Source organism: Somniosus microcephalus, unplaced genomic scaffold (assembly GCF_052327205.1).
Source record: "Somniosus microcephalus isolate GS21.2 unplaced genomic scaffold, FLI_Smic_1.0 unresolved_chr1, whole genome shotgun sequence".
Classification (NCBI taxonomy): Eukaryota; Metazoa; Chordata; class Chondrichthyes; order Squaliformes; family Somniosidae; genus Somniosus; species Somniosus microcephalus.
The window spans coordinates 44185450-44210546 of record NW_028225179.1 but is presented as its reverse complement, the minus strand read 5'-3'; the positions used below and the strand labels follow the sequence as shown (position 1 = coordinate 44210546).

The 25097-nt window shown below is 51.7% G+C and overlaps 2 protein-coding genes across 5 annotated transcripts in view; one reads left to right on the top strand and one right to left on the bottom strand.

The window, feature by feature from the left end:
* Window positions 1-25097, top strand: part of LOC147094876 (F-box/LRR-repeat protein 19-like) — a 319790-nt gene that overhangs the window by 58833 nt on the left and 235860 nt on the right. The window lies entirely within an intron of this gene.
* The window catches only part of kat8 (K(lysine) acetyltransferase 8), a 40372-nt gene continuing 39402 nt past the window's right edge, over window positions 24128-25097 (bottom strand). For both annotated transcript variants that reach the window (XM_085974488.1, XM_085974487.1), the window contains one exon: window positions 24128-24681. In XM_085974488.1, coding sequence (XP_085830614.1) covers window positions 24617-24681 — 65 coding nt within the window. In that variant the 3' untranslated portion in view covers window positions 24128-24616. The remainder of the gene's footprint in view (window positions 24682-25097) is intronic.

Below are 25097 nucleotides of genomic sequence, written 5' to 3'. Positions count from 1 at the left end.
CGTTAGATACACTGTCCTTTCCCCCTCTGGGACCGGGTGTCACAGTGCGTTAGATATACTGTCCTTTCCCCTCTGGGACCGGGTGTCATAGTGCGTTAGATACACTGTCCTTTCACCCTATGGGACCGGGTGTCACAGTGCGTTAGATACACTGTCCTTTCCCCCTCTGGGACCGGGTGTCACAGTGTGTTAGATACATTGTCCTTTCCCCCTCTGGGACCGGGTGTCACACTGCGTTAGATACACTGCCCTTTCTCCCTCTGGGACCGGGTGTCACAGTGCGTTAGATACACTGTCCTTTCCCCCTCTGGGACCGGGTGTCACAGTGTGTTAGGTACACTGTCCTTTCCCTCTCTGGGACCGAGTGTCACAGTGTGTTAGATACACTGTCCTTTCCCCCTCTGGGACCGGGTGTCACAGTGCGTTAGATACACTGTCCTTTCCCCCTCTGGGACCGGGTGTCACAGTGCGTTAGATACACTGTCCTTTCCCCCTCTGGGACCGGGTGTCACAGTGTGTTAGATACATTGTCCTTTCCCTCTCTGGGACCGAGTGTCACCATGTGTTAGATACACTGTCCTTTCCCCCTCTGGGACCGAGTGTCACAGCGCGTTAGATACACTGTCCTTTCCCCCTCTGGGACCGGGTGTCACAGTGCGTTAGATACACTGTCCTTTCCCCCTCTGGGACCGAGTGTCACAGTGCGTTAGATACACTGTCCTTTCCCCCTCTGGGACCGGGTGTCACAGTGCGTTAGATACATTGTCCTTTCCCTCTCTGGGACCGAGTGTCACCGTGTGTTAGATACACTGTCCTTTCCCCCTCTGGGACCGAGTGTCACAGTGCGTTAGATACTCTGTCGTTTCCCCCTCTGGGACTGGGTGTCACGGTGCGTTAGATACACTGTCCTTTCCCTCTCTGGGACCGAGTGTCACAGTGCGTTAGATACACTGTCCTTTCCCCCTCTGGGACTGGGTGTCGCAGTGCATTAGATCCTCTGTCGTTTCCCCCTCTGGGACCTTGCGTCACATTGTGTTCGTGTAATGAAATCGGTTTGTCTTGCCTGTATTCGTTTTGCACTCATATATATTACCCTCCCCCACACGGTGTATAGTTTCACTTTCTCCCTCCTGACTAACCTGGAAGGTTCCAGGTCTTGGCTCTTGGCTCCGCCCCTGACTTCTCTTACTTAAAGATCCCAGGACCTGTATGACTCATTCCTGTGAGCCATTCGGTGTGTTGAGATGTTAGCTCTGATCTTAGTGATTAAAAGCCAACTTGTTCAAGTCTATAACTTCTAGTTTTGTGGTTATTGAAGGCACATCAAGTTTAATCACTAAAGAATACTAGGATGGATCGACTCCTAAAACCAGAGCGTCTGGACTTGGATCCACATTCTGCTGAAGCATCAAATCAATTTGGACACTGGCTCAAATGCTTCGAACTCTTCGCGAGGGCCTCATCCGCTAGCGAGGTAGATAAACTGAGTCTACTGACTACTCGCGTTAGTCATCGGATTTATTCGTTCATCCGGGACGCCACCTCTTACATGGAGGCCATCACTATCCTGAAGACCCAATACCAGAGGCCGGTAAACGAAGTGTACGCCAGACATCTGCTGGCTACACGCAGGCAGCGACCTGAGGAATCAATGGACGATTTCTTACAGGGCCTAAAGGACTTGGTCCGGGACTGTAACTGCAAGGCCGTGACGGCCAACGTGTACTCTGACGAATTGGTCCGCGATTCCTTCATCACGGGCCTCAAATCGAATTATATCCGGCAGAGACTGCTGGAGAAGGAGGTCCTGGACTTAAAAAAGGCAGTGGCCACTGCGCGATCGCTGGACGTGGCCCAAAAAAACTCTGACTCTTATTCTTCTGGCCATGCGGCCCTCACCGCCTCGTGTGCGCCGAGCGGGCCGCCATCTTGGAATCAGCCATCTTCCCCATCCAGGTCTCAGACCAGCTCTACACCGCCGGAATCCCCACACAGAAGTTCACCCAGGAGTCCTACTACAGCGGCAATGTCTCGAGGCCCGAAGTGCTACTTCTGCGGCCAGGCCAAGCACCCCAGACAACGATGCCCAGCGAAGGACACTACATGCTTCAAATGTAAGAAAAAGGAGCATTTTAGCAAAGTCTGCAAGGGGAATCCGATTTCCAACTCCGTCACCGCCTCGTGCGTGCCGTGCGGGCCGCCATCTTGGGATCCGCCATCTTTTCCCGACTCAACGGCCGCCCAGGGCCCAACAGTGGCTTCGATCACGGTGGATCAATCCAGGCCACACCCGTTGACAAAATCCATGATGGACATACAGGTAAACGGGAATTTAACGAAATGTTTAATTGACTGTGGGAGTACCGAGAGTTTTATCCACCCTAGCCTGGTACGGCGGCACTCATTAACGGTAACCCCTACACGGAGCAGAATTGCTATGGCTGCTAAGCCCCACACTTCGGACATTTTGGGCTACTGTGTGGTAACACTGACTGTAAAAGGCACTGACCAGAAGGATTTTAAACTCCTCGTGATGCCAGAACTCTGTGTTAATGTAATCTTGGGCCTGGACTTCCAGTGCCACCACGAAAGTGTCACGCTAGCATATGGCGGGTCCCAGCCGCCACTCACAGTCTGTGGCCTATCAACCTTAAAAATCAGCCCGCCCTCTTTATTCGCTAATCTCGCTCCGACCTGTAGGCCCATTGCGACCAAAAGTAGACGGTACAGTCTGGAAGACAGACACTTTATCAAGGCGGAAGTGGACAGACTCCTGCGGGAAGGCATTATTGAATGCAGTACCAGTCCGTGGCGTGCCCAAGTAGTCATAGTTAAAAATAGCGAAAAGAAACGGATGGTAATTGACTACAGCCAGACTGTTAATATTTATACCCAGCTGGACGCCTACCCTTTACCCCGCATATCAGAAATGGTCAACCAGATTGCGCAATACCGAGTCTTCTCGACTATCGACCTCAAATCCGTGTATCACCAGCTCCCCATTAGAACGGAGGACCGCCCATACACCGCCTTTGAGGCGAACGGACGCCTCTACCATTTTCTCAGAGTGCCCTTCGGGGTAACAAATGGGGTCTCGGTCGTCCAACGTGAGATGGACCGCATGGTTGACGAGAATAAACTACAAGCTACCTACCCCTATCTGGACAATGTCACTATCTGCGGGCACAACCAGCAAGACCACGATCTAAATCTTGTGAGATTTTTAAAAACTGCCCTAAAGCTGAATCTAACCTACAACGAAGACAAATGTGTCTTCAACACAACCCGTCTCTGTATCCTCGGCTGTGTGGTGGAAGATGGGGTAATTGGACCGGACCCTGACCGATTACGCCCCCTAAAGGAACTGCCCCTGCCACACAATCCCAAAGCTTTAAAAAGGTGCCTGGGATTTTTTTCATATTATGCCCAATGGGTGCCCAATTACTCTGATAAGGCCCGACCCCTCATTAAATCGATGTCCTTCCCACTATCAGCTGAAGCTCGGGAGGCTTTCACCAGTATCAAACAGGACATTGAAAGGGCTGCACTGTGTGCAGTGGACGAAAGCATTTCCTTTCAAGTCGAAAGCGATGCGTCAGACTTTGCCTTAGCTGCGACCCTCAATCAGGCTGGGAGACCTGTGGCCTTCTTCTCCCGAACCCTTCAGGGACCTGAAATCAGGCACTCTTCTGTCGAGAAGGAGGCACAGGCTATAGTGGAGGCAGTGCGGCACTGGAGACACCACCTAGCCGGCAAATGTTTCACCCTGCTCACCGACCAGCGGTCGGTGGCTTTCATGTTTGAAATAAAGAATAGATTTGCCTTTCTAATCTAGGCTTTATTAACTTAAAAATCCTGTAGCACATCTTCAACACCCAGTCCCAACTAAAGGCTGGAAAGAACTGAATTTAAGATGGCCACCACAAATCACATGACATCAACTACCAATGAGATTACAACATATATCCCAAGGCAGGAAACAAACAACCAATCACAATACTTCTTACTAAACATAAAGAATAATCATCACATTCACCCCTCCTTTTAAAATATACTCCAACCTAAATAACCTTTACAATTTATAATTAATTATTTACAACTAAAACTATGCACAGACAAAATAAAACTATTCAACATGACACAATACTAAGTGAGCAACAACAAATAGTAACATTGCCCATAAGTATTAAATATCTCGCAACTAAAACAATATAATATAATATTTCAACAATTTTAAAACATTACTATCAATTTAAAAGTCCATTTTCAATCGGTCGACCGGATATCTTGTTCGTGTCGACCTTCTTAACCTTGGTGAAATTCCTTGCCCTCCCACACCAGAAGGCACAGAAGTATCTTCTGCAGGAAGGCTATCCATATCCCGATTTTCAACGGTTTCCGGATTAGAAATCCCATCAGGAGGTAAACTGGGACGGTCATGAACATCCATCGAGGGCTGACTAATAGAAGTATAATTATCTGCAGTCGGATTGGAAATATTCGTAGTATCTGTAACAGCATCCACATTATCTGAATCATGACTATTGTTAATATCCTCAGAAGAGGGCTGGCCACCACAAGGAGCCAAGTCTTTAATTGAAACGGTACTTTCTTTCCCATCTTGGAATTGAATATGAGCATATTGGGAATTTGCCTCCAACAGCTCCACCTCCTCCACTAAAGGATCATATTTTGACAATCTAACATGGCGTCGAAGCAGCACAGGTCCCTGCATAGTAAGCCATGAAGGTACCGAATATCCCGTAGTAGATCTCCGCGGATAGTTAAAGAGCCTTTCATGGGGGGTCACATTAGTAGCCGTTGAAAGCAATGATCTAATGGAATGCAGGGCATCAGGCAGTACCATTTCCCACTGTGTATTCTTAAGGTTCCGGGATGTCAAAGCCAACATAACTGCCTTCCAGATCACCCCATTGTATCGTTCGCACTGTCCATTACCCTGGGGATTATACGGGGTAGTTCTGCTAGTAGAAATTCCCCGACTCTGAAGGTATTCCTTCAACTGGGAAGACATAAAAGAACTTCCCTGATCCGAATGGATATACGCAGGCATCCCAAAGATGACAAAAAGTTGAGTCAGGCATTTGATAACTGTAGCAGCTGATACATCTGTGCAAGGAAAAGCAAAAGGGAACCTTGAAAACTCATCTACAACAGTAAATATATATCGGTTTTGAGTAGTTGAAGGAAGAGGCCCCTTAAAATCGACGCTCAAACGTTCAAAAGGAGAAGTAGCCTTTATAAGATGAGCTCGTTGAGGCTTAAAGAAATTCGGTTTACACCGAGCACAGATAGAACATGATGAAGTCATCCGCTTGACGTCTTCAACTGAAAAGGGCAAATTCTTACTGCGTACGAAGTGTATCATCCTCGTAACCCCAGGATGGCATAAGGCATTGTGAAGATTAATAAGCGTATCTCCGTGAATCACAGAACAATAAGCCCTCGACAGCGCATCAGCAGCAACATTATCCTTCCCCGGACGATAAACTATATCAAAATGGTAACATGCCAACTCAATCCTCCACCTCATTATTTTATCATTCTTAATCTTTCCAAAATGTTTGACATCAAACATAAAGGACACAGACTTTTGATCAGTTACCAACGTAAAATGTCGCCCCGATAAATAATGTCTCCATTTACGCAGTGCTTCTACTATTGCATACGCCTCTTTCTCTATTGAAGAATGCCTTTTTTCACTATTGTTCAAGGTACGTGAGAAAAAGGCCACAGGTCTTCCATTTTGGTTCAGAGTAGCCCCAATTGCAAAATCAGAAGCGTCCGTCTCAATCACAAAAGGAACCTGCTCATCAATAGAATGCACAACTGCTCCAAGGATATCCTTTTTAAAATTATCAAAACACGTCCTGGCCTCCCATGATAGAGGATATGTCGTAACCCGAATAAGAGGCCGGATCTTCTGTGAAAAATTTGCAATCCAATTAGAATAGTAAGGAAACAGTCCAACAACTCGTTGCAAAGCCTTAGAATTAGTAGGACAGGGTAAATCAATCAATGGTCGCAGACGTTCTGGGTCTGGTTTAATCTTGTTTCCCGAGATAATATACCCCAGTAGATTTACCTCAGTGGTCGAAAAGGTACACTTCTCTTTATTGAAAGTTAAACTAACTTTTTCCGCAGCTTGAAGGAATCTTTCTAAATTAGAATCATGCTCCACCCTTGATTTGCCACACACCGTGATGTCATCTAAGTATGAAAAGGTGTCAGAGAGAGAGTTATCACTTATAAAAGCATCCATTGCCCGTTGAAAACAAGCAACACCATTAGTAACACCAAATGGTATTCGGCAAAACTGATACAGCTTTCCACCAGCCTCAAAGGCCGTATATGGTTGATCCTTCTTAATAGGAATCTGATGATAAGCACTCTTTAGTTCAATAGTGCTAAAAACCTTATACTGAGATACTTTATTGATAAGCTCATCAATCTTAGGCAAAGGGTACGCATCTAATTGAGTATACCTATTAATAGTTTGGGAATAGTCTATCACCATTCGTTTCTTATGTCTCTCGTTAGTCGTGACAACTACCTGTGCCTGCCAAGGCGAACAACTAGGTTCAATGATTCCTTCCAATAAGAGACGTTGAACTTCAGAATTAATAAATTCTCTATCCTGACTGCTATACCTTCTTGACTTGGTAGCAATTGGCTTACAATCCGGCATCAAATTGGAAAAAAGTGATAATGGAGAAATGGATAAAGAGGTTAATCCATGATGCGCTATCAATTACTCATAAAAGACTGAGAGTTAAGAGAGTAACTAAAGGCTTTTATTAACAAAAGAATGAAGGTCTGCCTCGAGTGGTCGACCGGTCCAGAAATACAAAGGGCTGGGGAGCAGTCACCTTTATACTAGGACTTGTGGGAGGAGTCAGCCGAGGCATGTCCAGGCATGTACACAGTGGAATACAAACAGTGGTTTACCACATTCACCCCTTGTTTAAAATTGAGTCCGGCGGGGTGAAGTGTATTAAAAGTTAGTGTATTGGAGTCTCTCCGGAGGTCTTGTCTGCCGCTGTGATCGGCGTGGCGACGGCAGGGGTAGTGGAGCTTCCGGCGTCGAGTCCTGCGTGGGCTGTGTCGTCCTCGTAGATGTCGAGCGGGTCGCGGGGCCCAGGCCTGCCGTCTGCTGGGGCTGGATATCGGATCGTGGGGGGGGGTGGTAGTGAGTAGTGGGTTACTGCGGCCCCCGAGGGTGCAAGGTCTCTTATGGAGACTGTGTCCTCCCGCCTGTCCGGGTATGCAATGTAAGCATACTGGGGGTTGGCGTGGAGGAGGTCGACCCTCTCGACCAGGGGGTCCGTTTTATGGGTCCTCACGTGCCTTCTCAGTAGGACCGGCCCTGGGGACGTCAGCCATGGTGGTAGCGATGTCCCCGATGTGGACTTCCTTGGGAAGACAAACATTTTCGCATGAGGGGTGGCGTTAGTGGCAGTGCAGAGCAGTGACCGAATAGAGTGGAGCACATCGGGGAGCACATCCTGCCAGCGGGAGGTTGGAAGGCCCCTAGACTTTAAGGCTAGCAGGGCGGCCTTCCAAACTGTCGCATTTTCTCTTTCCACCTGTCCGTTCCCCCGGGGGTTGTGACTGGTGGTCCTGCTTGTGGCAATACCCCTAGTTAGCAGGTACTGACGGAGTTCGTCGCTCATAAACGATGAGCCCTGGTCGCCATGGATATAGCTGGGGAAACCGAACAGGGTGAAGAGGTCGTTCAGACATTTAATGACCGTGGCACTGGTCATGTCCGGGCAGGGGATGGCGAACGGGAAACGGGAGTACTCATCAATAATGTTGAGGAAGTACACATTGCGGTCAGAGGAGGGGAGAGGCCCTTTAAAATCAACGCTCAGGCGCTCGAAGGGGCGAGTGGCTTTTATCAGGTGGGCCCTGTCTGGTCTATAAAAGTGCGGTTTGCACTCAGCGCAGACTTGGCAGTTCCTGGTCATGGTCCTGACCTCCTCAATGGAGTAAGGCAGGTTGCGGGCCTTGATGAAGTGGAAGAACCTGGTGACCCCCGGGTGGCAGAGGTCATTGTGGAGGGCCCGCAGTCTATCGATCTGCGCGCTGGTGCAGGTGCCACGCGATAGAGCATCCGGGGGTTCATTGAGCTTCCCGGGCCGGTACAAGATCTCGTAATTGTAGGTGGAAAGTTCGATTCTCCACCTCAAGATCTTGTCATTTTTGATTTTGCCCCTCTGCTTGTTGTTAAACATGAAAGCAACTGAACGTTGGTCAGTGAGCAGGGTAAATCGTTTTCCGGCCAGGTAGTGCCTCCAATGACGCACAGCCTCCACAATCGCCTGGGCCTCCTTCTCAACAGTGGAGTGTCTGGTCTCCGGGCCTTGGAGGGTTCGTGAAAAGAAGGCCACGGGTCTCCCCGCCTGATTGAGGGTAGCGGCCAGGGCAAAGTCGGACGCGTCGCTTTCCACCTGGAAGGGGATGGATTCGTCCACTGCGTGCATGGTGGCTTTGGCAATGTCTTCCTTGATACGGTGGAAGGCTAAGCGGGCCTCTGCCGTCAAGGGAAAAGAGATGGACTTGATCAGCGGATGGGCCTTGTCCGCATAGTAGGGGACCCACTGGGCATAATAGGAGAAAAACCCTAGGCACCTCTTCAGGGCCTTGAGGCAGTGGGGCAGTGGGAGTTCCATAAGGGGACGCATCCGGTCGGGGTCGGGGCCGATGACTCCGTGTTCCACAACACAGCCAAGGATGGCGAGGCGGTTTGTGCGGAATATGCACTTCTCCTTGTTATATGTCAGGTTCAGGAGTTGGGCGGTGCGGAGGAATTTTTCGAGGTTTGCGTCATGGTCCTGCAAGTCACGGCCGCAGATGGTCACATTGTCCAGATATGGGAAAGTGGCCTGCATCGCATTTTGATCTACCATCCGGTCCATCTCCCTTTGGAAGACGGAGACCCCGTTGGTGACGCCAAAGGGAACCCTAAGGAAGTGGTAGAGGTGGCCGTTTGCCTCAAAGGCAGTATACTGGCGGTCCTCAGGGCGGATAGGGAGCTGGTGGTACGCTGATTTCAGGTCAATGGTCGAGAAGACGCGGTACTGCGCGATCTGGTTGACCATATCAGCTATGCGGGGGAGTGGGTAGGCGTCCAGCAGAGTGTAGCGATTTATTGTCTGGCTGTAGTCGATGACCAGGCGCTGCTTCTCGCCGGTCTTAACGACCACAACCTGGGCTCACCAGGGGCTGGTGCTGCCCTCAATAATCCCTTCATTCAGGAGCCGCTCCACTTCGGTTTTAATGAAAACCCTGTCCCCGGCACTGTATCGCCTGCTCTTTGTGGTGATGGGCTTACAGTCGGGGGTGAGGTTAGCAAACAGTGGGGGGGGGGTGACTCTGAGTGTGGAGAGGTTGCACCTGGTGCGCGGCGGGCAATTTGGGAGCTGCTGGCTGCGGACTGTGAGTGGGGGTAGGGGTCCACCGTACGCCATCGTAACAATTTTAAGGTGGCACTGAAAATCTAACCCCAGCAGGACGGCAGCACAGAGGTCGGGCAGGACCAGAAGTTTAAAATGATCGTACACGGTCCCGTCTACTACGAGTGTCACTACGCAGTAGCCGCCGATGTCCGCCGACTGGGACTCGGAGGCCATAGAAATCCGCTGGTGCGCAGGCAGGACTGGGAGAGAGCAACGCCGCACCGTGTCGGGGTGGATGAAGCTCTCCGTGCTCCCAGAGTCAAAAAGGCAGATTGTGTCGTGGCCATTTACCTTAATGTCCATTGTGGAACTGGCCAGCTGGTGCGGTCTCGCTTGGTCCAGTGTAACGGATGCCAGCGTAGGGGTCGGTGTGTCGCTGCGGGTATCAGATGAGGCGGTGTTGAGGGCCTGCTGCGTTCCGGCTGTTGTCCAAGATGGCGGCATCCATGATCCCCATGTGGCTGAAGGCGTCCAAAATGGCTGCTGTACCGGTGGTTCGCACATGGCCGGGGAGGCCCAAGATGGCGGCCCGCATGGCCCACATGCGGCGCTGCTGGGGTTCGGGGTGGCTTTGGCCCTGCAGACGTTAGTGTAGTGTCCCTTCTTCCTGCAGCCCGAGCAGATCGCGTTTTTCGCCGGGCAGCGCGCTCTGGGGTGTTTTGCCTGGCCACAGAAGTAGCATTTCTGGCCTTGGGGCACTGCTGTCTGGCCTTGGGACACTGCTGCGGTAGTTGGGCCGTTGCTGGGGTGTGGCTGGGGTGGCACGGCACTATGAGGCGGTCCTACCGTGTCCCAGGCTGTCATTCCCCGCGGCGTCCACGGTGCAGGCATCCATGCCCCGGTAGGCTGCATCCAATGATAGTGCGAGTTCAGAGGCCTTGTTGAGGTCGAGGTCACTCTGCTCCAACAGTCACTGTCGGGTGTAATTGGATCTGTGGCCCGCTACAAAAGCGTCCCGGATAAGTTCCTCTGTGTACACGGCGGCCTTTACATCCTTACAACCACAGGCCTGGCCGAGCACAGACAGTGCCTGAAGGTATTCCACGGTCGATTCCCCAGGTTGTTGTTTACGACTCCCCAGAAGGTGCCTGGCGTACACTTCGTTCACTGGGCGCGTGTACTGGTCCTTGAGGAGCTTGATAGCGTCCGCGTACGAGGTCGCGTCTTGGATGACCGAGTACACTCGGTGGTTCACTTTGGAGGTCAGGACATCCAGTTTGTCCTCGTCCGATTTGATTGCTGCGGAGGCGGTCAGGAATTTTTCGAAACACTTAAGCCAGTGAGTAAACTTGGTGGATGAGTCCGCCTCCCGATGATCTAAGTCCAGGCATGCTGGTGTGAGGATCTTCTCCATTTTAAAAATTTTGTTAATAAAATTGATGCGCTATCAATTACTCATAAAAGACTGAGAGTTAAGAGAGTAACTAAAGGCTTTTATTAACAAAAGAATGAAGGTTTGCCTCGAGTGGTCGACCGGTCCAGAAATACAAAGGGCTGGGGAGCAGTCACCTTTATAGTAGGACTTGTGGGAGGAGTCAGCCGAGGCATGTCCAGGCATGTACACAGTGGAATACAAACAGTGGTTTACCACAATCCACAAATAGATAAAGGTGGCTTAGTTCCTCCAAATGAAAGATTGAGAGACTCGTGTAACTGAAGCACATCATGACCAATCAAAATATCCGCACAGAGATTAGGCAAAACAGATAGGCGTATATCAGTATACGTATTACCTAGAAGAATCAATTTCACAAGGCAACAACCAGCTACTTGTGAAGTGAGAGTCGTCTGAGCCATACACACCTGATAGGAAACAGGCGAAATTTTCAAATGCTTCTCCTTTGCAAACTGAAGACTTATAAAACTCTCGGTACTGCCTGTATCTATAAGGGCCTTCACTTCCAACCCATTAACTTGGGCTGTAACTATAGCTTTGTTTAGGCCATGAGCAAATGCAGCAGAAATTGATGCAATAAACGCCCTATCTAAAGGCTGAATAGTCACAGAGGAGGTAATTGAACCTGATGATTTACACACACGTGCGTAATGACCTCTCTTGCCGCATTTACTACACACAGCCTCCCGAGCAGGACACTTCAGACGAGGGTGCCGGACGTTCCTACAAAAATAACACTTCTGAATCCTAGAGGCAACAGCCGCTGAAGTAGAAACTGTTTCAGAATCTAGTAAACCACTCCTATTAAGTCCACATAATTCCTTTTCATCCGGAACTGCCGAAACCACAGTCACAGGCCGATTAAAAAGAGCATAAGAATCCGAACTTCTCTGAGCCACATCCAATGTAGAAGCTTGCTCAAAAGCACTCTTAAGATCCAAAGTCTTATTTTCTAACAACCGCTGACGAATTGATCTAGACAGTAATCCATTAATAAAAGCATCCCGTACCGATTCTTCCTTATATTCTTCAGCCGTCACGGCCTTATAATTACAGTTAACACTAAGGCACCGAAGTGCTTGTAAATAAGTATCCAAAGATTCTCCCACCTGCTGCCTACGGGCAGATAGAAGGTGACGTGCAAATACCTCATTCTTTGGTTTAACAAAAATCTTTTCCAATGTAGAAATAGCCACTTCGTAAGTTCTACAGTCCAAAATATACTTATACACATCCGGAGCAATGTAGTTGATCAGCATATTCAGCTTATTTAGAGACTCTTGATCCAACACACCCAAAAAGTTTTTAAATGTACAATACCAGTGTTTCCATTTATCATCCACTCCTGCAGAATTAGGGTCAGCATTGAATCGTTCTGGTTGAAGATATCGCTCCATTCTGACATAAAGTTAATAAATTGAAATAAAGAATAGATTTGCCTTTCTAATCTAGGCTTTATTAACTTAAAAATCCTGTAGCACATCTTCAACACCCAGTCCCAACTAAAGGCTGGAAAGAACTGAATTTAAGATGGCCACCACAAATCACATGACATCAACTACCAATGAGATTACAACATATATCCCAAGGCAGGAAACAAACAACCAATCACAATACTTCTTACTAAACATAAAGAATAATCACCACAATGTTTAATAACAAACAAAGGGGGAAAATCAAGAATGACAAAATACTCAGGTGGAGGATCGAACTATCCACGTTCGACTATGATATTATGTACAGGCCGGGAGCCCTTAATGAACCCCCAGACGCCCTATCGCGGGGAATGTGTGCCAGCATTCATACGGACAAATTACAGGGTCTCCACAACGACCTCTGTCACCCAGGGTTCACCCGACTATACCATTTTATAAAGTCCCGCAATCTGCCCCACTCCATCGAGGAGGTCAGGGCAATGACCAGAGCCTGCCGCATCTGTGCGGAATGCAAGCCTCGTTTCTACAGGCCTGACCGTGCACACCTTATCAAAGCCACACGGCCATTCGAGCGCCTAAGTCTGGACTTCAAGGGACCCCTTCCCTCTGCCGACCGTAACGTATACTTCCTCAATATCATCGATGAATATTCCCGCTTCCCCTTCGCCATTCCCTGCCCAGACATGACCAGTGCCACGGTCATCAAGTGTCTCTGTAATCTATTCTGCATGTTTGGCATGCCGAACTACATACACAGCGATAGGGGGACGTCATTCATGAGTGACGAACTGCGCCAGTTCTTGCTCTCGAAGGGGATAGCCACTAGCAGAACCACTAGCTACAACCCCCGGGGTAATGGGCAAGTGGAAAGGGAGAATGCTACTGTTTGGAAGGCTGTCACGTTAGCCTTAAAGTCAAAAGGCCTTCCGACCTCCCGCTGGCAGGAAGTCCTCCCAGACGTGCTCCACTCCATAAGGTCTCTGTTATGTACGGCCACTAACACTACCCCTCACGAAAAGATGTTCGTTTTCCCCCGGAAATCGACCTTGGGCATATCTCTACCCGCGTGGCTGACGTCTCCGGGGACAGTACTATTGCGGAAGCACGTGAGAGGCCATAAAACGGACCCCCTTGTGGAAAAGGTACAGCTCCTCCATGCAAACCCTCAGTACGCCTATATCGAATACTCTGATGCGCGAGAGGACACTGTTTCCATAAAAGACCTCGCTCCCTCGGGGAGCGGAGAGAACGATGAGAGACTACCCGAGGAAGACCTACACCAAAAAGAGACAGGACGCCCAGAGGTATCAATACCCAACTTTAACCTGGAGGACACTGCAGATAACCTGGAAGACACTGCAGAGGCCCGGACAGCGGAGGAACCAGAATCCACTCCCCTAGAGGCACCCCAACCGGCTTTGCACCGATCACTGAGAACCGCAAAACCTCCTGACAGACTCACTTATATCAACTTTTAAGAAACATCACCCCGATGGACTAACTCCAAAGAAGGGGTGAATGTAATGAAACCTGTTTGTCTTGCCTGTATTCGTTTTGCACTCATGTATATTACCCTCCCCCACACGGTGTATAGTTTCACTTTCTCCCTCCTGACTAACCTGGAAGGTTCCAGGTCTTGGCTCTTGGCTCCGCCCCTGACTTCTCTTACTTAAAGATCCCAGGATCTGTATGACTCATTCCTGTGAGCCAGTCGGTGTGTTGAGATGTTAGCTCTGATCTTAGTGATTAAAAGCTAACTTGTTAAAGTCTATAACTTCTAGTTTTGTGGTTATTGAAGGCACAGCAGTTAGCTACACTGTCCTTTCCCCCTTTGGGACCGTGTGTCACAGTGTGTTAGATAGACTGTCCTTTCCCCCTCTGGGACCGAGTGTCACAGTGTGTTAGATACACGGTCCTTTCCCCCTCTGGGACCAGGTGTCACAGTGTATCAGATTCACTCTCCTTTCCCCCTCTGGGACCGGGTATCACAGTGCGTTAGTTACACTGTCCTTTCCCCCTCTGTAACCGAGTGTCACAGTGCGTTAGATACTCTGTCCTTTCCCCCTCTGGGACCGGGTGTAACAGTGCGTTAGATACACTGCCCTTTCCCCTTCTGGGACCGGGTGTCACAGTTTGTTAGATACACTGTCCTTTCCCCCTCTGTGACCGGGTGCCACAGTGCATTAGATACACTGTCCTATCCACGTCTGCGACTGGGTGTCACAGTGCGTTAGATACACTGTCCTTTCCCCCTCTGGGACCGCGCATTACAGTGCGTTAGATACACTGTCCTTTCCCCCTCTGAGACCAGGTGTCACAGTGCGTTAGAAACACTGTCCTTTCCCCCTCTGGGACCAGGTGTCACAGTGCGTTAGATACACTGTCCTTTCCCCCTCTGGGACCAGGTGTCACAGTGTTAGATACACTGTCCTTTCCCCCTCTGGGACCTGGTAACATAGTGCGTTAGATACACTGTCCTTTCCCTCTCTGGGACCGGGTATTACAGTGCGTTAGATACACTGTCTTTTCCCTCTCTGGGACCGTGTGTCACAGTGTGTTAGATACACTTTCCTTTCCCCCTCTGGGACTGGGTGTTTCAGTGCATTAGATACACTGTGCTTTCCCCCTCTGGGACCGGGTGTCACAGTGTGTTAGATACACTGTCCTCTCCCCCTCTGGGGCCGGGTGTCACAGCGCGTTAGGTACACTGTCCTTTCCCCCTCTGGGAGCGGGTGTCACAGTGCGTTAGATGCACTGTCCTTTCCCCCTCTCGGAATGGGTGTCACAGTACGTTAGATACACTGTCCTTTCCCCCTTTGGGACCCGGTGTCACAGTGTTTTGGCTACACTGTCCTTTCCCTCTCTGGGACTGGGTGTCTCAGTGCGTTAGATACACTGTGCTTTCCCCCTCTGGGACCGGGTGTCACCGTGGGTTAGATAGACTGTCCTTTCCCCCTCTGGGACCGGGTATCACAGTGTGTTAGATACACTGTCCTTTCCCCCTCTGGGACCGGGTATCACAGTGTGTTAGACACACTGTCCATTCCCCCTCTGGGACCGGGTGTCACAGTGCGTTAGATACACTGTCCTTTCCACCTCTGGGACCGGGTGTCACCGTGGCTTAGGCAGACTGTCCTTTCCTCTCTGGGACCGGGTGTCACAGTGCGTTAGATACACTGTCCTTTCCCCCTCTGGTACCGGGTGTCACAGTGCGTTAGATACACTGTCCTTTCCCCCTCTGGGACTGGGTGCCACAGTGTGTTAGATACACTGTCCCTTCCCCCTCTGGGACCGAGTGTCACAGTGTGTTAGATACACTGTCCTTTCCCCCTCTGGGACCGGGTGTCACAGTGTGTTAGATACACTGTCCTTTCCCCCTCTGGGACCGGGTGTCACAGTGCGTTAGATACAGTGTCCTTTCCCCCTCTGGGACCGGGTGTCACAGTGCGTTAGATACACTGTCCTTTCCCCCTCTGGGAACGGGTGTCACAGTGCGTTATATACACTGTCCTTTCCCCCTCTGGGACCGGGTGTCACAGTGCGTTAGATACAGTGTCCTTCCCCCCTCTGGGACCGGGTGTCACAGTGCGATAGATACACTGTCCTTTCCCCCTCTGGGACCGGGTCTCACAGTGTGTTAGATACACTGTCCTTACCCCTCTGGGACTGGGTGTCACAGTACGTTAGATACACTGTCCTTTCCCCCTCTGGGACCGGGTGTCACAGTGTGTTAGATACACTGTCCTTTCCCCCTCTGGGACCGGGTGTCACAGTGCGTTAGGTACACTGTCCATTCCCCCTCTGGGACCGGGTGTCACAGTGCGTTAGATACACTGTCCTTTCCCTCTCTGGGACCGGGTGTCACAGTGCGTTAGATACACTGTCCTTTCCCCCTCTGGGACCGGGTGTCACAGTGCGTTAGAAACGCTGTCCTTTCCCCCTCTGGGACCGCGTGTCACAGTGCGTTAGATACACTGTCCTTTCCCCCTCTGGGAATGGGTGTCACAGTGCATTAGATACACTGTCCTTTCCCCCCCTGGAACCAGGTGTCACAGTGTGTTAGATACACTGTCCTTTCCCCCTCTGGGACTGGGTGTCACAGTGCATTAGATACACTGTCCTTTTCCCCTCTGGCTCCGGGCGTCACAGTGTGTTAGATACACTTTCCTTTCCCCCTCTGGGACCGGGTGTCACAGTGCGATAGATACACTGTCCTTTCCCCCTCTGGGACCGGGTGTCACAGTGCGTTAGATACACTGTCCTTTCCCCCTCTGGGACCGGGTGTCACAGTGCGTTAGGTACACTGTCCTTTCCCCCTCTGGGAAAGGTTGTCACAGTGCGTTAGATACACTGTCCTTTCCCCCTCTGGTACCGGGTGTCACAGTGCGTTAGATACACTGTCCTTTCCCCCTCTGGGACCGGGTGTCACAGTGCGTTAGATACACTGTCCTTTCCCCCTCTGGGACGGTGTGTCACAGTGTGTTAGATACACTGTCCTTTCCCCCTCTGGGACCGGGTGTCACAGTGCGTTAGATACACTGTCCTTTCCCACTCTGGGACCGGGTGTCACAGTGCGTTAGATACACTGTCCTTTCCCCCTCTGGGACCGGGTGTCACAGTGTGTTAGATACACTGTCCTTTCCCCCTCTGGGACCGGGTGTCACAGTGTTTTAGATACACTGTCCTTTCCCCCTCTGGGAACGGGTGTCACAGTGCGATAGACACACTGTCCTTTCCCCCCTGGGACCGGGTGTCACAGTGTGTTAGATACACTGTCCTTTCCCTCTCTGGGACCGGGTGTCACAGTGCGTTAGATACACTGTCCTTTCCCCCTCTGGGACCGGGTGTCACAGTGTGTTAGATACACTGTCCTTCCCCCCTCTGGGACCGGGTGTCACAGTGCGTTAGATACACTGTCCTTCCCCCCTCTGGGACCGGGTGTCACAGTGTGTTAGATACACTGTCCTTTCCCCCTCTGGGACTGAGTTTCTCAGTGCGTTAGACACACTGACCTTTCCCCCTCTGGGACCGGGTGTCACAGTGCGTTAGATACACTGTCGTTTCCCACTGTGGGACTGGGTGTCACACTGTATTGGATGCACTGTCCTTTCCCCCTCTGGGACCGGGTGTAACAGTGCATTAGATACACTGTGCTTTCCCCCTCTGAGACCGGGTGTCACAGTGCGTTAGTTACACTGTCCTTTCCCCCTCTGGGACCGGGTGTCACAGTGCGTTAGATACACTGTCGTTTCCCACTGTGGGACTGGGTGTCACACTGTATTGGATACACTGTCCTTTCCCCCTCTGGGACCGGGTGTCACAGTGCGTTAGATACACTGTCGTTTCCCACTGTGGGACTGGGTGTCACACTGTATTGGATACACTGTCCTTTCCCCCTCTGGGACCGGGTGTCACAGTGCGTTAGATACACTGTCCTTTCCCCCTCTGGGACCGGGTGTCACAGTGCATTAGATACACTGTCCTTTCCCCCTCTAGGACCGGGTGTCACAGTGCGTTAGTTACACTGTCCTTTCCCATTTGGGACCCGGTGTCACAGTGTTTTAGCTACACTGTCCTTTCCCCCTCTGGGACTAGGTGTCTCGGTACGTTAGATACACTATGCTTTCCCCCTCTGGGACCGGGTGTCACAATGTGTTAGATACAGTGTCCTTTCCCCCTCTGGGACCGGGTCTCACAGTGTGTTAGATACACTGTCCTTACTCCTCTGGGACTGGGTGTCATAGTACGTTAGATACACTGTCCTTTCCCCCTCTGGGACCGGGTGTCACAGTGCGTTAGATATACTGTCCTTTCCCCCTCTGGGACCGGGTGTCACAGTGCGTTAGATACACTGTCCTTTCCCCCTCTGGGACCGGGTCTCACAGTGCATTAGATACACTGTCCTTTCCCCCTCTGGGACCGGGTGTCACAGTGCGTTAGATACACTGTCCTTTCCCCCTCTGGGACCGGGTGTCACAGTGCGTTAGATACACTGTCCTTTCCCCCCCTGGAACCAGGTGTCACAGTGTGTTAGATACACTGTCCATTCCCCCTCTGGGACTGCGCGTCACAGAGCGTTAGATACACTTTCCTTTCCCCCTCTGGGACCGGGTGTCACAGTGCGATAGATACACTGTCCTTTCCCCCTCTGGGACCGGGTGTCGCAGTGCGTTCGATACACTGTCCTTTCCCCCTCTGGGAACGGGTGTCACAGTGCGTTAGATACACTGTCCTTTCCCCCTCTGGGACCGAGTTTCTCAGTGCAATAGATACACTGTCCTTTCCCCTCTGGGACAGGGTGTCACAGTGCGTTAGATACACTGTCCTTTCCCCCTCTGGGACCGGGTGTCACAGTGCGTTAGATACACTGTCCTTTCCCCCTCTGGGACCGGGTGTCACAGTGTATTAGATTCACTGTCCTTTCCCTCTCTGGGACCGGGTGTCACAGTGTGTTAGATACAGTGTCCTTTCTCCCTCTGGGACCGGATGTCACAGTGCGTTAGATACACTGTCCTTTCCCCCTCTGGGACCGGGTATCACAGTGCGTTAGATACTCTGTCCTTTCCCCCATGGAAACGGGGGTCACACTGCGTTGGATACACTGTCCTTTCCCCCCTCTGGGACCGGGTGTCATAGTGTGTTAGATACACTGTCCTTTCCCCCTCTGGGACCCGGTGTCACAGTGTGTTAGATACACTGTCCTTTCCCCCTCTGGGAGCGGGAGTCACAGTACGTTAGATACACTGTCCTTTCCCCCTCTGGGACCGGGTGTCGCAGTGCGTTAGATACACTGTCCTTACCCCTCTGGGACAGGATGTCAAAGTGCGTTAGATACACTGTCCTTTCCCCCTCTGGGACTGGTTGACAGAGTGTGTTAGATACACTGTCCTTTCCCCCACTGGGACCGGTTGTCACAGTGCGTTAGAAACGCTGTCCTTTCCCCCTCTGGGACCGGGTGTCACAGTGTGTTAGATACACTGTCCTTTCCCCCTCTGGGACTGGGTGTCACAGTGCATTAGATACACTGTCCTTTTCCCCTCTGGCTCCGGGCGTCACAGTGTGTTAGATACACTTTCCTTTCCCCCTCTGGGACCGGGTGTCACAGTGCGATAGATACACTGTCCTTTCCCCCTCTGGGACCGGGTGTCACAGTGCGTTAGATACACTGCCCTTTCCCCCATGGAAACGGGGGTCACACTGCGTTGGATACACTGTCCTTTCCCCCCTCTGGGACCGGGTGTCATAGTGTGTTAGATACACTGTCCTTTCCCCCTCTGGGACCCGGTGTCACAGTGTGTTAGATACACTGTCCTTTCCCCCTCTGGGAGCGGGAGTCACAGTACGTTAGATACACTGTCCTTTCCCCCTCTGGGACCGGGTGTCGCAGTGCGTTAGATACACTGTCCTTACCCCTCTGGGACCGGATGTCAAAGTGCGTTAGATACACTGTCCTTTCCCCCTCTGGGACTGGTTGACAGAGTGTGTTAGATACACTGTCCTTTCCCCCACTGGGACCGGTTGTCACAGTGCGTTAGAAACGCTGTCCTTTCCCCCTCTGGGACCGCGTGTCACAGTGCGTTAGATACACTGTCCTTTTCCCCTCTGGCTCCGGGCGTCACAGTGTGTTAGATGCACTTTCCTTTCCCCCTCTGGGACCGGGTGTCACAGTGCGATAGATACACTGTCCTTTCCCCCTCTGGGACCGGGTGTCACAGTGCGTTAGATACACTGTCCTTTCCCCCATGGAAACGGGGGTCACACTGCGTTGGATACACTGTCCTTTCCCCCCTCTGGGACCGGGTGTCATAGTGTGTTAGATACACTGTCCTTTCCCCCTCTGGGACCCGGTGTCACAGTGTGTTAGATACACTGTCCTTTCCCCCTCTGGGAGCGGGAGTCACAGTACGTTAGATACACTGTCCTTTCCCCCTCTGGGACCGGGTGTCGCAGTGCGTTAGATACACTGTCCTTACCCCCTCTGGGAATGGGTGTCACAGTGCATTAGATACACTGTCCTTTCCCCCCCTGGAACCAGGTGTCACAGTGTGTTAGATACACTGTCCTTTCCCCCTCTGGGACCGCGTGTCACAGTGCGTTAGATACACTGTCCTTTTCCCCTCTGGCTCCGGGCGTCACAGTGTGTTAGATGCACTTTCCTTTCCCCCTCTGGGACCGGGTGTCACAGTGCGATAGATACACTGTCCTTTCCCCCTCTGGGACCGGGTGTCACAGTGCGTTAGATACACTGTCCTTTCCCCCATGGAAACGGGGGTCACACTGCGTTGGATACACTGTCCTTTCCCCCCTCTGGGACCGGGTGTCATAGTGTGTTAGATACACTGTCCTTTCCCCCTCTGGGACCCGGTGTCACAGTGCGTTAGATACACTGTCCTTTCCCCCTCTGGGAGCGGGAGTCACAGTACGTTAGATACACTGTCCTTTCCCCCTCTGGGACCGGGTGTCGCAGTGCGTTAGATACACTGTCCTTTCCCCCTCTGGGACTGGTTGACAGAGTGTGTTAGATACACTGTCCTTTCCCCCACTGGGACCGGTTGTCACAGTGCGTTAGAAACGCTGTCCTTTCCCCCTCTGGGACCGCGTGTCACAGTGCGTTAGATACACTGTCCTTTCCCCCTCTGGGAATGGGTGTCACAGTGCATTAGATACACTGTCCTTTCCCCCTCTGGGACCGCGTGTCACAGTGCGTTAGATACACTGTCCTTTCCCCCTCTGGGAATGGGTTTCACAGTGCGTTAGATACACTGTCCTTTCCCCCTCTGGGACCGGGTGTCACAGTGCGTTAGATACACTGTCCTTTTCCCCTCTGTCTCCGGGCGTCACAGTGCGTTAGATACACTGTCCTTTCCCCCTCTGGGAATGGGTTTCACAGTGCGTTAGATACACTGTCCTTTCCCCCTCTGGGACCGGGTGTCACCGTGTGTTAGATACACTGTCCTTTTCCCCTCTGTCTCCGGGCGTCACAGTGCGTTAGATACACTTTCCTTTCCCCCTCTGGGACCGGGTGTCACAGTGCGATAGATACACTGTCCTTTCCCCCTCTGGGACCGAGTTTCTCAGTGTAATAGATACAGTGTCCTTTCCCCTCTGGGACAGGGTGTCACAGTGCGTTAGATACCCTGTCCTTTCCCCCTCTGGGACCGGGTGTCACAGTGTATTAGATTCACTGTCCTTTCCCTCTCTGGGACCGGGTGTCACAGCGTGTTAGATACACTGTCCTTTCCCCCTCTGGGAACCGGGTATCACAGTGCGTTAGATACACTGTCCTTTCCCCCATGGGACCGGGGGTCACACTGCGTTGGATACACTGTCCTTTCCCCCCTCTGGGACCGGGTGTCATAGTGTGTTAGATACACTGTCCTTTCCCCCTCTGGGAGCGGGAGTCACAGTACATTAGATACACTGTCCTTTACCCCTCTGGGACCGGGTGTCGCAGTGCGTTAAATACACTGTCCTTTCCCCCTCTGGGACCGGGTGTCGCAGTGCGTTAGATACACTGTCCTTTCCCCCATGGGACCGGGTGTCACAGTGCGATAGATACACTGTCCTTTCCCCCCTCTGGGACCCCTTGTAAAGACAGACTGCCACGGACCCTTGAGTCTGGTCCGCCGTTCAGTCAGATCGTGGCCGATCGATATATTAACTCCATTTGCTCGCTATCCCCCGTTAACGGTGTGTCACCAGAACTCGTTAATGGCGGCGAGGTTAGGTAGGATTTATCAGGGTGTGTGCGCTTTGCGCTCTCGTCCCCTCTCCCCGTCTCGTGACCGTTTTAACTCTCTCCACCAACCATTTCCTTTTTGCAGTCAGCCTCATCGCAACGGGCACTCTCCGAGAGGTGGAGCTGAAACTGCTCAGGCGCAGCATTTGTATCAAGCTGTCCCAACAACCACTGAGTGAATACTCCAGAAAGCACAACATCAGCAACACCGTGCTGTGCGCTGGCGCTCTGGCCAAACCGAAGGATGCCTGTCAGGTGAGATAAGGCGAGGTGCTCGACAGTTCGAATACAACACCGGTTTGCAACAGCAAATCTGCTTTTTGTGTTCGACCCAGTCCAGACACACACGATGACTTTGAGCAGCAGAAATAAAAGATATTACCGTGTTTTATGGGACAATGTAAAGGGAGCTTTACTCTGTATCTAACCCGTGCTGTACCTGCCCTGGGAGTGTTTGTTGGGACAGTGTAGAGGAAGCTTTACTCTGTATCTAACCTGTGCTGTACTCGCCCTGGGAGTGTTTGATGGGACAGTGTAGAGGGAGCTTTACTGTGTATCTAACCCGTGCTGTACCTGCCCTGGGAGTGTTTGTTGGGACAGTGTAGAGGAAGCTTTACTCTGTATCTAACCCGTGCTGTACCTGCCCTGGGAGTGTTTGATGGGACAGTGTAGAGGGGGCTTTACTCTGTATCTAACGCGTGCTGTATCTGTCCTGGGAGTGTTTGATGGGACAGTGTAAAGGGAGCTTTACTCTGTATCTAGCCCGTGCTGTACCTGCCCCGAGAGTGTTTGATGGGACAGTGTAGAGGGAATTTTTACTCTGTATCTAACCCCTGCTATACCTGCCCTGGGAGTGTTTGATGGGACAGTGTAGATGGAGTTTTACTCTGTATCTAACCCGTGCTGTATCTGCCCGGGGATTGTGCAACGGGGACAGCACTTAATTCAGACGCCCTTACGTGCAACACGGATAAAAGTGCTTGCCACACACGTGAACATCCGCTTAAAATATCTACCGCCTTTTCATGACTGAGGAAGAAAAGCAAACACAGCGGTCAAACACACTAAAAGGTTAAAGTTCACCTACACACAAAGTCCTTGTGATGTTTGAGTTCACAAGCCCAACAATAGTTGTCGTGTTACCTATTCTTTATTGAACTATTTGCTCAGAAATGCAACGAGCCACATCTGGATTTCCCAGGCGCCATGTGTGGCTAGCGTATGGCACAGCGCAGCCTGGGTACAAACGCGCCCTACTTCGTTAGTTATTCGTCATCGTTGAGGGGGTAACGCACCAGAATAATGTACCTGTCCTTGCTGCACTTTGCAATCTCTGACAGGGTTGTTTGTATCAATAAACATGCTCATTGATTGTTCAGCTTTGCTTTGCGCCGCTTGGTTCATGTACGATCCACCCTGAAATAGAGCCTCGTGCACCTAGAAGCCCAAAGGCTCGATTCACTGCTCCGCTGCGCCTGTCCGCAGTAGCAGACCGGGTTCCTATAATTCTCGGATCAAATGCTCCCTCAGTACTGCCCCTCCGACAGTGCGGCGCTCCCTCAGTACTGACCCTCTGACAGTGCGGCGCTCCCTCAGTACTGACCCTCCGACAGTGCGGCGCTCCCTCAGTACTGCCCCTCCGACAGTGCGGCGCTCCCTCAGTACTGACCCTCCGACAGTGCGGCGCTCCCTCAGTACTGCCCCTCCGACAGTGCGGCGCTCCCTCAGTACTGACCCTCCGACAGTGCGGCGCTCCCTCAGTACTGCCCCTCCGACAGTGCGGCGCTCCCTCAGTACTGCCCCTCCGACAGTGCAGCGCTCCCTCAGTACTGCCCCTCCGACAGTGCAGCTCTCCCTCAGTACTGCCCCTCCGACAGTGCAGCGCTCCCTCAGTCGGCCTGGATTATGAGGGTACAAGTCTCCGGAATGTGCTGGGCTGGAACCCACGACCTTTTGAGGCCGAGGGGAGAGCGAGTCCGACTGTGAATGGTGAGAGCATTAGGAGGGAAAGAAAAATGCATCTGAAGGAATGATCTCCCCTGTATGAAAGTGGATGAAGAGACTCGGAATGAGCTTAAAGAGAAAAAGCAGAACGTGTGTTTATTATCATTGAGAACAATGTTCAACTGTATTCAAACTACAATTCTGGAGACAAGACTGCAGAATGCGGGGGAAGGGGAAGCGAAATCTCTTCCACCGAAAACTGCGCAAAATAATTCCCACTGGTCCCGGGCTGAAGTTAAATCTGTCGATTAAAACAAAGAGAAGGCAGGGTTGGACAGAAACGTCCTTTTAAAGGACCCCCGCCCACTCCGCTGCATCCTGGGAGTCGACTCCATTGCTCGTTCCTGGGCACGATCCCGGGTTTCCCCTCCAAATACTCCGCTTCCGCACCGACACGCATCTCAATCGAGTCGCACGGGAGGGGGGAAATCATCCCATCGTCGTGGTGACGAGCGAGCAGCCGAGGGGTGTGGGGCAGAGCGATGGAGCCCGTGCTCCTCGCCGATCCCACCTCTCCCCGCCAACGTATCCCGGCCGGCATCTCTCCTCCATCTCCCGCTCACTTCTTGCAGAGTTTAAGCTGTTTGTGTTTGGGCGGCGCCCACTTGAGGCAGACGGAGTCCACTGCAGCGGGACACAGAGAGAAAAACCATGAACAGGCATTCAATACAAACTTAAGTCTCTCGGTACACTTGTGTCCGACATCAGTCACCCACCCCACCCCTCTCCCGGGTCCAACCTGATGCCAAAGGAAAGGGCAGTGTATCTAACCCACTGTGACACCCGGTCCCAGAGGGGGAAGGACAGTGTATCTATCGCACTGTGACACCCGGTCCCAGAGGGCGAAAGGACAGTGTATCTAACACTGTGACACCCGGTCCCAGAGGGGGAAGGACAGTGTATCTATCGCACTGTGACACCCGGTCCCAGAGGGGGAAAGGACAGTGTATCTAACCCACTGTGAGACCCGGTCCCAGAGGGGGAAAGGACAGTGTATCTAACCCACTGTGATACCCGGTCCCAGAGGGGGAAAGGACAGT